Below are 12,684 nucleotides of genomic sequence, written 5' to 3'. Positions count from 1 at the left end.
TACTCTTTGCCCTGGGAAGTATAGAAAATTTCCAACTTTATTATGTTTCTAAAAAACTTGATTTTGAATTTTGCCCAAAAATTTTGAACGGGCGAAATCAAATTTATTAGCATATGCATAAATATAACTGGCACAGTATGAACCTACTTTTTTCAGAAAAAATATACAGTTGTTTATGTTTGAAACAATTTTTCGAACAATATTCAACTTAGCCTAGTCACATTTGAAATAAATTCCTAGATTGGTCATTACCAAGTACTATATTTGATAAATTTCAATTTTAAGCATTGAACAAACAAAAAAGGTGAAACATTTGGATAGCCAGTACATTACACACTGTCTGTCTATGTCCATAAACTGGTGTTCTAAAAGACATACTAGTCAGGAGTAGTTTACTTTTTTAACTTATGTGGATCATATATGTAATTCAAACACATTCTAAAGAATCGTATTTTTTTATTTCTACATCATTTTTGCAATATTTTACTACCACTGAAATGCTTAGGATTACTAAGCTTCTTTGTTTGTCATGTACTTTACTTAAAAAGACGAATCACCCCAGGAGCAGAATGTATTAAAATTATACACATAATGTGTTGGTTCAGAAGAGCTTGGTATTGTTCACATTTTACTCAATTTTGTGTAACTTCGTTAGGGGAAGGAGTGGTAATATTAACACCGTGCCTTTTATCAAGAAAAAACTAATTTCGATGATTTTTTACCACGCACGGACGATTAAGAGCATAAACCGGAGTGTTCGGGTTGATATGGAGGTTAATTAAAATGAAAATATCAACGAAAACTAAGATTTTAGAAAACGACATTTGAAAATTAGAACTGACGTAACTTTTAGCTCGAAAGTCTTGAGATTTTTCAGTGAAGTGAATATCGTTACCTTTGAATCTAATACCTTTAGAATTATTTTTGTAAGGGTTACAATCATTAATGGATATATTTTCGGTAATGCAATGAAAATTTTCAGAAATATTTGTTCTGCTCAGGTTTTTTGCACGATGATCATTTTACCACCAACACCTTCATTTTACCCACTGCAGGTAGAATGAACATTTGCCCCGTTTTTTGCAAACGATAAAAATATGTGAAAATTTAGCTATTTTAGTCTGAATTCTTGTTGCTACTATAGATAACATCCCTAATTTTGATGATGTGCAATAGAATTTTACAAATTCCTCGTTTTTCTATCAGAAACAAGATGATATCCTTAAGGTTTTCATTTTACCACCCCTTTCCCTAAGACTTGTACTTGATTTCGTTCCACAATTTCTGGCTTTTAAAGACTTTCAATTTTCCGCTTGTATGTAAATAGTAAAATAATCACTGAAGTAAGTAAAATTGCATCATCAACACCACGAAGGGTTGTCACGATTCTCTTATAATAGTAACAATCATATGAATAAACATTAGAGATGGTCGGGTTCCACACATTTCTAACCCGAACCTGGTAAGAGATTCCTGCGATTTTCAACCATTATTGCATAATAGCGAACGATTGATAACCTGTCAACTATTACTCCGCAACAAGTTGGCGGCGTGCAATCTTATATTAATATTTTCAGTAGAAAAAAAGTTGCGGAAAATAATTTCTAAGTTGTGCTCTCTCAGTTTTAAACTGATATAAAAAAAAGTTTTGAAATTAATTCGACGTTTATAATTAGTGATGGTGTTGCGACTGGGAGGACAATTGTAATTTTATGGCTTTCTAAGTCTAATAAATTAAAACGGCTTGTTTGGCTGAGCCCACATTTGACAATAGTCAGTTTGCGAATTGTGTTGTCGTTGAGTAGTGCGTAGTGTAGTCAGTCCCACCCCATAGATTTTTAACACCCAATGTTAAATGGCACTACAAGAAGCTCCATCTCTCCTAAAAATTTGTACATTAGGTGACGAGAGACGGTTGACTGCTTATCCCTTGAAAAAGGTCCAATACACGGGATCGAAACGTCGGGCTTAGCCAAACAAGCCGTTTTAATTTATTAGACTGAGAAAGTCATAAAATTACAATTAATTCGACGTAGACGTAAAAATTACTGAATTCAAACACCGTAAATTTTCTAATCACGTGGGGCAAGTGAAAAGTTTCTCATTAGAGATTGAATTTATGTTTTCTTTTTAGATAGCTATTAGTACACAAGGTTCGTAATTATGTAAGAAAAATGAAATGTGCTGATACTTCAAGAAACACTATACTCAAAGCGATGAAAGCTATTACAAATCATGGAACTTCTCTAGAAGAGGTTGCCAAACATTAGGATATTAATGTGTCTACTTCGGACGATTGAAAGGAAAACGTTGATTGAAAAGTTGCAATGTAAATGTAAATGTAAATGCAATGTAAATGTAAAGCTAGTGCAAAACATAAACAATCGGCTATAAGTCTATTAACACAAACAAAGAATCCGAATATTTTATTGAAAGATTCCGTTCCAAAAAATGATTTCTCCCTGAGATTCATCTGATGTCATATTCGACTTTCTTAAAAACAAAAAACCTTGTTCATCAGGACGCTTAAACTAATGTTGATGTTAATAGAAATCGTGAATATAACTGTTAGTTTTTCAATTTATTGTTCAAAACGACAAACTTGTGGGGCAAGTGAAAAGTAAGGAGACATTTTGCAAAAACTTTTTTTGTATTTTTTCTTCAGTTTTACATAAAAATCAATTTCAGCATACTGTATATTCGGTGGGAGTCAAGTTAAAAAATTTTATTTCAATTTAAAGTCTTTAGAATTTGAAGAATCTCAACCATACGATTTCCATTGCCCACTTGCCCCACGGTCAGTGATGCATTTGAACGCGTTCAGTTCGCGTTCCAGTTCAATTTGTTGAACGGGGTGATCAAGTAGGCTTGCTCATTGTTCAGTTCAAGAATTTGAACCCTCTAGAGCAGAAAAGTGAACGCAGATTGTTTTGACACATTTCACGCCATCTCATCATGCTAACGTTGATTTTAAGATGCTCAAAGTAAGAAAAAACACATTGATTTATGATAAAATTTAATGTATCATCAATTCAACAAATATTTCCCAGGTAAAACATTAAATTCATGCTTCAATTACAATGATTTGCGATCTGAACGGGCCGTTCGTGAGCAGCGGCATGCTCTGGCTCGAGAGTTCAAAGTTTACTGCGTTCTCGTGCATAAATTGAACTTGCTCCGTTCATTTTTGGCTCGCGTTCAGTTTAAATGCATCACTGCCTGCGATACCTTATACCATTTTTACTAATATTTCAATTCAACTTTGAATATCAATAACATAAACGCATTCAGAATAAGTTTCAGTATTATTTCATGCGACTAAACGAATTAATGGTCTGGAATGTATTTGAACACAACCGGACTTTCGCCATTATAACTTGTTTATCCATGTTTAACAACTAACTCTTAATTCAGTAAAATTGAATCAACCATACAAAAGAAACTGCATATCACAATACACACTGAAGTCAACAGCAGCTGTAAACACTAGGAATTATTTACATTTACAGTCTTCCACCTAGTATTACTCACCATACTCACAAAGAGCAACTTCCTCACTCATCCGAGAGTAATGACGTCATACTCACTGCGAGTATTACTCTTTACGTGAGTAATACTCGCAGTGAGTTATGACGTCATACTCTCGCGTGAGTTAGAGTAAGGAATGAGTGACTCACAGCGTGAGTATAACTCGCAAACGAGTACGAGAGTGAGTATTTTTTTACTCGCGAGCACGAGTTTCCCAACACTGGGGATGGCACACTTGCCCCTGATTCTACCCCATTACCTCGAATCCCATTACCCCGAATGCCATTAACCTGAACGCCATTACCCCGAATTCCAAAACCCCGAACGTCCCATCACCCCGAATGACATTACCCCGAATTCCAATATCGCGGGGAAATGTCATCAATATCATCATGTCATGATAATTGTTAATTCGGGGAAATTGCATTCGGGGTGATGGAATTCGGGGTAATGGAATTCGGGGTGATGGCAATCGGGAAAATGGCATTCGGGGTAATGGGGTAGAATCCTTGCCCCTATGGCACACTTGCCCCAAAGTCCGCTAGTCGCGAATTTCCTTCATTACTCAAGAAAGATTTCTGCTCAAGCGCTCCATTCCCTGACCCTAATACTTGAAAGCTGCGTTTGTGGTCTTTGAAAAAAATACCGTTTTGATTCATATTACGGACAGCTTCAAATTCCGGACACTCTCGTTTGTATGGGAAACATTTCACACGAAATGTTTCAATTTTCGCCGTCCAAAAGTTCTCATTTTTGAGGCTCGTTTGATTAGGTTTTTTTTCCATAAATATCATTGCAAATTTATAATGCCCAACTACCTTACACGTCTCTTAAGTGGTTGAACGATTTCAATTGATGATTTGACCGTTCCATTAATGATTATCATGAGCTGTCCGTAATTCGAATCAAAGCGTCCGAAATATGAGGCAAAAGTGAGGGAGCGTCCGGAATAAGAATCATGAAAAGGTCACACGTTTTGATTTATTTAAAATTATTCAAGTTGCGGACGCGTATTCTTTACCCACCATCCGAAAGTTAAGGGCTTCCGACGCTCGATAACGCTAAAAAATCATACAGAATGATTTATTTTGTATGGTCCAAGCTGGGTTATATGGCCTTAAGTGTCCGTAATATGAATCAAAACGGTACGAACACATTATGTGCGTGGCCGCAATAAAATCCATCCAAACCTATAAAAATATAAAAAATGAAATTTGTTTTCCTCAAGGAACAAATTATCTACCTACTTCCGTTGGTTGATATCTTCAGATAATATTTACTTCTATTAGGTCAGAAAATACCAGGGCGTGACAGCCGGTCTGTTTCGAATTTTTCTGTTATGGCTTTCTGACGTACGGATTGCTCAGATGATAAGATTTTATCTTGAAACAAGAGAGTCAAAGATGAAGTTCAAAATTCGATCAAAGAGTTTCAAAATAATATCCTAATATTTGATCCGTATCTTGCTCAGAAGATCGAAAGGTTGTGGAATTTTCTTTGGGAGCATTTTTACATCGGTGTGGAAGTTTTTTTCCACGGTAGGGGCATATTACCCGGATTGGCTTGAGACGTTCAGATTTGGACCGTTATCAGAAAACATCCTGTACCAAAAGATGCGTCCAAACACATGGACGTAAAAAAATAGTGCATTTTTCGTTTCTATATAACAGTTTTATTTTTTCTTAGGGTGCGTGTTATACCTTTTAACCTTATTTCTGGTGTTGAATTGCATGAAAAACAAAGGGTTATGCTAGTTTTCTTAGTAAAGCTAAGTATGCTGTTCCGCTCAAGAAAAGTAAAAATTTCTGCCCAAGAAATAGTCAAGAAAATTTCTACAGTGAGCTTTATTTGAAATGAAATTTCTTTTCAACTGCGTACTGCGATCAAAGAAAAATGCTTTTCTTGACCATTTCTTGCAAGAAATTTCCCACGCATCGAGATAGGCGAACTACAGCCAGTAAAAACAACGAAATAAAAAAAAAATCTGGTTTAATCATCTTCCGTCTATCTTGTGCATTCTAAGAAATACAAACCCCGTCAAAGTTTTCGAAGCAATCAATTATTCAAACGCATCCATTACTCATCTTCCGTTCTCGGGTTAAAACTTATACTCATCTCAATCTCCCCTTTATCTTCACCCTATCACCAGGAACGCCATCGCGAACGCGGAGAAACGATCCGAACCGGGGTGCATTCGTTAGCCAAAACAGCTCAGTAACGGAAGCGCCCAGCGACGAAGTGGAAGCGGAACCGGAGGCGGACGATGAACCGGAACCGGCCCGTGTAACGCAGTAAGTATCCATCCCGGATGGCGAGTGGCTTTGCTACGGTATTTTTTACGCATTTGCATTCTAGGTTTAGAGTTAATCGATCAAGCATGGTATATCAAAATTTACATCAATTATTCTAAGTATGGTTTGCCCTGGACGAAGAATGAAAATTTGATTTTTGAATTGATTATAGTCGTTCGAAACGAGATGTTGGAACATCAACATCCCCTTGCAACTTGGAATGCTAGCCCGTGTTTTCGTGTCACCTTTTCACATTGGAAACGCTCTTCACCACACTTGGACTCGATTGCAAGCCCCCTCAAAAAGGGACACAATCCACCTTCCACACCCACTCAAACTGAAATCTTCTCTCTATCCGTTACGATAAATCCCTCCCTTGTATTCCCCTGAACCGTATTTCAGATCCTGGCCGTATAGCTGCTTCTCCGATTACAATCTGGCGGAGAAGACCTACAATACTGATAACAATCCAGACACAATAGATGACGAAATTCTTCCCTGTAGCACGACTCCAGACGTGGTTCAGAAAACCCACGAATGTGATTCCTCATCCGCGCGCACCCTAACGAGAGCTTTGAGATCGAACAGGTAAGGAGTTTCGGAAGCTCCGTGCTGGAAGCGGAAACAGAACCGGAAGTGGCGAGGTTTGGCCGAAGAAGATTTCCCCCACTTCTCTTTTTACCTTTATCTGCATCTACCGATCACGCACCTTTTCGATCAGATTGCTCACGCTCATTGCGCTCACTTCCGCCCTGCCCTGGCTGCGCCTCTGCCATGCTGCCAGGCTCAAGCTCATGCGTGGACCCCTCGAAGTTCACGCGCAGAACTTCTTCCAGCTATATGCTTGAATGCAGCATGCCTTACGGTGGTGGTTGTGCTGAATGACGATTGTTGGACCACCGCCACCGATTTTTTTCTGATCTTCTTCACCAATACACAATACAGTAGGTAATAGTCGGATTGGTTTTCGATTAGACAACACTGATCACTACATTTCTAAATTGCCACACCCGGAATTGGATTGGAAGCACTCCACACCAAATGGTTTTACCTGAAACGATACAATTCTGAAGGATACCAATTTCTAATAAAATAAGAAACACGTATTTGTCTTGCATAATTCTACTCTCGTTCTTTTCAGCTTCTATAGATATTTATTTTAGGCTAATTTATCTTCCTGAATTTTGCGTGGTAGATTTTGGAAATGATTGTATCTTTTATTAAATTCTGTATTGTTTTTTCATAAGGGCTTATCTGCATTCATCGATTTCTCTTCATCATTGCTCTCTTTGCATTATTGCAGAAAACTGATTCTCTTTTTGTAACATATTTTTATGCTGTAGGATGAAGAATTACTTTGTCTTGCTTCATTAAAAAGAAATATTACAGATTTATCTAAATTAGCGAAGTTATTAGCGAAAGAGAGGATCGATGACAAGAAATCGATCATGTCAGTTAGGCCCTATTGAAGTAACAGCACAGAATTGAATTGCATTACATCGAAAGCATTGGAACAGAAGCGAAACAGAAGTCAATAACCAAAAGAAGGAATTGATATTTTTTGATAATACATCTACTAAGACATTGTTGGTTGAAAGGTTGTATAAAAATGTTTACAAAAAAAAATAACAATATTGAAAAAACTGAAGTTTGTAGACACAAGACTCAATTTGGACAAATTGAAATGCAAAATTATGAAAAATAATGGAATGGTTCTAGTAGGCTTCGATCCCGCGACTCCCAGTACGCTAGACAGGGCGCGTTACCAGTTTTGTGGCATATTTGGTTACGCGCCCTGTCTAGTGTACTGGGAGTCGTGGGATCGAAGCCTACCAGAACCATTTCATTATTTTTCTTATTTTTGCATCTCAATTTGTCCAAAATAACACTTGTGTCTATGAACTTCAAGTTTTTCAAAACACTATCGGCTGGTTTAAGCAGTAATAGGCATTTTAATCCTAGTTGATCGGCGTTAAGTCAGAGTGGACCAAGTACAAAACTTGGGAAAATTTGATTATTATATCATTAGATGGAAATTTACCTTACCTCCATATCACTTCAATCACATTTGATTTGGTGGTGGTTGTGCTGAATGACGATTGTTGGACCACCGCCACCGATTTTTTTCTGATCTTCTTCACCAATACACAATACAGTAGGTAATAGTCGGATTGGTTTTCGATTAGACAACACTGATCACTACATTTCTAAATTGCCACACCCGGAATTGGATTGGAAGCACTCCACATCAAATGGTTTTACCTGAAACGATACAATTCTGAAGGATACCAATTTCTAATAAAATAAGAAACACGTATTTGTCTTGCATAATTCTACTCTCGTTCTTTTCAGCTTCTATAGATATTTATTTTAGGCTAATTTATCTTCCTGAATTTTGCGTGGTAGATTTTGGAAATGATTGTATCTTTTATTAAATTGAATTGCATTACATCGAAAGCATTGGAACAGAAGCGAAACAGAAGTCAATAACCAAAAGAAGGAATTGATATATTTTGATAATACATCTACTAAGACATTGTTGGTTGAAAGGTTGTATAAAAATGTTTACAAAAAAAAATAACAATATTGAAAAAACTGAAGTTTGTAGACACAAGACTCAATTTGGACAAATTGAAATGCAAAATTATGAAAAATAATGGAATGGTTCTAGTAGGCTTCGATCCCGCGACTCCCAGTACGCTAGACAGGGCGCGTTACCAGTTTTGTGGCATATTTGGTTACGCGCCCTGTCTAGTGTACTGGGAGTCGTGGGATCGAAGCCTACCAGAACCATTTCATTATTTTTCTTATTTTTGCATCTCAATTTGTCCAAAATAACACTTGTGTCTATGAACTTCAAGTTTTTCAAAACACTATCGGCTGGTTTAAGCAGTAATAGGCATTTTAATCCTAGTTGATCGGCGTTAAGTCAGAGTGGACCAAGTACAAAACTTGGGAAAATTTGATTATTATATCATTAGATGGAAATTTACCTTACCTCCATATCACTTCAATCACATTTGATTTGGTGGTGGTTGTGCTGAATGACGATTGTTGGACCACCGCCACCGATTTTTTTTCTGATCTTCTTCACCAATACACAATACAGTAGGTAATAGTCGGATTGGTTTTCGATTAGACAACACTAATACCTCCACTATTGGTACACTACTCCTTTAGTTGAGGTAAATTTTTAATTTGTGTTCCTATAGTTGCGGTATCCGTTGTTTTCTTATGGGATCCTCCATTATAGGAACACTTTACCGCAACTATAGATACAAAGGAGAAAAATTTAAGCAATTTTGGTAGTATTTCATCATTTTTAATGGATCACTTACCCTATGCAGTCAGAGTGGACCAAGTGCTTTTTACCAAAACAACGAAAACGATCAACGCGCTGAGGAATTCGAGAAAATGCATGTCATTTCAATTAATTTCTCAGTTTTTTAGGCATAAAATAAGTCTTCTTTTCATCAATCAATAGAAATTCGTTAATAATTAACGTTTAATTAATGCATAATTCGGTGCATGTGATTTTGAAATCCATTTACCATTTACTTAAATTGAATAATTGGTCAGAAATTGCAACAATTTCTGTGCAGACAGAGTGGCACAAGTGTCAAAAAGCAATGAACTGATTGATTATTGCATTTTTTTATGTCGATTCCAGAGTCCGATAGATGTTTTAGGTAGTTATATGGTGTCTGTATGGACCATCCTAGACCCCCTTTTTGGTGTAGTATATTTTGGCCGGTACTGAAGTTTTTCACTCGGTTCACTATGGTTGCACGCGTATTTGAAATTATCTGGTCTGACCCAACAAAACTTTAGATTTCAAGCTATCGTAAAGCCACTGATTTCGGAATTGAAGCCTTCAATTTAAAGGTATGGATTCTTGAAGAATCTACGAAACTTATGTCGAAAGATTTTTGTAATATGTACATGGATGAACACTATGTCCGACTGAATGAATTGAATGCTTTTCCTATTATAATTCCCGTACAAACTTCAAAGGTCATGTGCAGTTTCAGTTTAAATCCAAATGAGCTCAAATTTCGAAAGAATACTCAGAATTTGATCCAAAATCGAATGAGTAGTGTGTAGCAAAAAACGATTTTTTGGTATACACTACTCATAATCGTATAATTGTCCCATGTGAAAAAGAAATCCAACAAACAAGAGATTGGCATGCAATTATGGGTTGTACAATACTCACATACTTGAAATCGCATTATTATCAAACTTGAAGGAACTTTCTTTTTTCTCGTTCGGATGTAACGGCTTGCAGTCTTTAACGTGAATTTGCATCGAAGCCATACCTTGAATTTTCAAGAGCACAAATCTAGAGAACTAAACGGGTGCTAAAGGACACCCGTTACGAAATTTACGTTTTCATCCAGTAAAACCACTTCAACCGATGAATGTATGTTGTCTAGTGAGAACAAATGAACAAATTTAGCTAGTGAGCAATCAAATTTACCGTTTTAAGTTGAAAATCGTTTTATTTACACTATGTTGATAATTGGTACAAAGAATGTATGAGAACCCAATTATGGCGTATATTATTATACTCTGGAAGCTATTTGTTTACATTTTTTGGTCAGTGAAATTAAAAATGTAAAGGTATTTAATGGGTGACTTCTATGACGATACGGTTCGGTAAGGTATTAGCTTCAAGTTTTATGCTCAATAGGGTCCTAAAATGTTTGATAAAAACTTGTTTTTATTAAAAAACGCGATAGAGCGTGTTCTTGCTACTACATTGGTAAATTTCTCCGCTCAAATAATGACTATATCATATTTAAATTTTATTTCAAAAAATGGGTCCAAATTTAAACCTTGACACTTTTGATCATGTTTGACGTTCACTTAGTCGACAAAAATGCCACAGGGACTCAACGTTTTAACACTGGGGTTGTTCCTATCTGACATTTCGGAAGGGACACGGAAAACAAAATACACCCATTATTTGAGTTTAAACCAAAGGGAGTGACAAAATCTCAAAAATCAGAAAAATATGTTTTTTGACCGTAAACCAACGAAAAGCATTGAGTAAACATGTGTTCGTGGACTAAAATGAAGCGTGTGGTACTAAAATTGAGACTGGGCTTTAGGACCCTATTATCATGATTTTCCAATCACTCGTTTGATAAAGTTCGCAAATAACAGCTGCTGTTTTCAATGATGTTCAATTTTTGAATATTCGTTTCTTTCCCCAAAAATTGTGAACCGGAAAGGTAATGTGAGTTCATAAATGCTATTAGTCGAGCACTCGACACTGAAGAAGTATGTAAGTCGCAGACGAAATAGGCCTATCTGTCAAGATAAGCAACATATTAGAGTTTGAAGGTAGGGGGGCTGGGGGCAAGAAGGACACCTTAAGATATATTGGTTCAAATCATGGTTTATTAGCACAATTTTTGAAGATTATTCCAGTGTAGGGGCAAGCTTACCTCTTGTTCTAAATGATGTTATCGATAGATTTCAAAAATATAAGAAACACATTATTATTTGAGATTTTTGAAAATGGCCTTTCTTATGAGGTTTTTAAACGAGGCACGGGGCAAGAGTGCCACTCGTATGGGGCAAGAAGACCACCAGAGCAAAATGCCACAAATTTTGTATATTATTATATCCCCGCCTTAACGATAAATTCTAGAGTAAGTAAACTGAGGGATAAAAGTTGACTTATAGTTAAAAAGTAATTTAACAAAATTAATTTAGTTCTCATCTTATTTGACTGTAACAATAATAGTAAAAATTTTCAGAAACCATTTTGAATGTTCAAAATGGTTTATTTTGATTTTATTTAGTAGGAATCATTGATTTAATGCAATATTAAACAAGAAAAATAAAAGTTCATTTGATTTTATATGAGAAAATTGCGGTGTCCCTCTTGCCCCATAAGACATTCTGTTTTTAAAACTTAATGTCAAAAAGACTTTTTCGAAAAAAAAATCCTCACAGCTATATTAAACAATTGAAAATCATCAATACTATGCGAAAAATTCAATATGTTTTGTGTTTATTGAGAGTCAAACCTTGTTTCCAGTCTTACATTCTTATAATATTTCGCATTTTTCGCGTTGGTGAGTTAAAGCCTTTTTTCTAATTTTTTGTACTTAACATTTTTAACTGTAATATTTACACAACCCTCAATTAGTACTCAATTTATTCTTATCCTGAGTTTAACATCAAAAACTTGATTTGAACTACGTGAATTTAGAGGTGGCACTATTGCCCCGGGTGTCGCTCTTGTCCCATGCCCCCCTATTTGCTCGCCTTACTATTGATTTTTTTTTTCTTAAACATACAGTCGGGTCTCCTATTAAACGAATTCCTATAACGTGCACTCCTATTACGCTCACTCCTATAAGACACACCAGAACGTTATAGGAGACCCAGGGCTTATGGGATCATTCTCATACGGAATTACGCCACCAGGCAGCGCTAGTGGGCATGGAATTTTTGTTTTGCGCATAGCTCAGTTGTCTGACCACTTAGAAACATGGCGTCTTCGGTAAAGTTGCACAAGGGCTAACATTATTTGAGCCTAAAGTTTCGAGATTTTGCCGCCATACGGCGCTAGTGAGCATTGAATTTTTGTTTTGTGGAAAGCTGAGTAGCGTGATCATTTAGAAAAAAGACGTCTTCGGAAAAATTGTTCAGTATCACAAGCAGTGCTGGGAATGGAAATAGTAGTAGGCTTGAATTTTTGCGAAAATCACGTGGCTCTCCAGTACAGTAGTTCAAAAACGTGAATCTCATCAAGTAGCCTATGTTGGGTGCACGAATTTTCTAAATCATGAGTGTCATTGAAGGCTCTAAATGCGGGAAATGCAACGGGAAATAGAACATTTTTCTA

At 36.3% G+C, this 12,684-nt stretch overlaps 1 protein-coding gene across 1 annotated transcript in view; it reads left to right on the top strand.

Annotated features, from left to right (window-relative positions):
• LOC5571969 (potassium voltage-gated channel subfamily KQT member 2) overlaps positions 1 to 12,684 on the top strand; it is a 494,691-nt gene that overhangs the window by 479,176 nt on the left and 2,831 nt on the right. Inside the window, exon 9 of the mRNA XM_021849685.1 lies at positions 5,678 to 5,819. Within this exon, the coding sequence (XP_021705377.1) occupies positions 5,678 to 5,819 (142 nt within the window). The remainder of the gene's footprint in view (positions 1 to 5,677; positions 5,820 to 12,684) is intronic.

The sequence above is a fragment of the Aedes aegypti genome, chromosome 3, assembly GCF_002204515.2.
Source record: "Aedes aegypti strain LVP_AGWG chromosome 3, AaegL5.0 Primary Assembly, whole genome shotgun sequence".
In the NCBI taxonomy this organism is placed as follows: Eukaryota; Metazoa; Arthropoda; class Insecta; order Diptera; family Culicidae; genus Aedes; species Aedes aegypti.
This window is presented reverse-complemented; position numbering and strand designations above follow the sequence as displayed.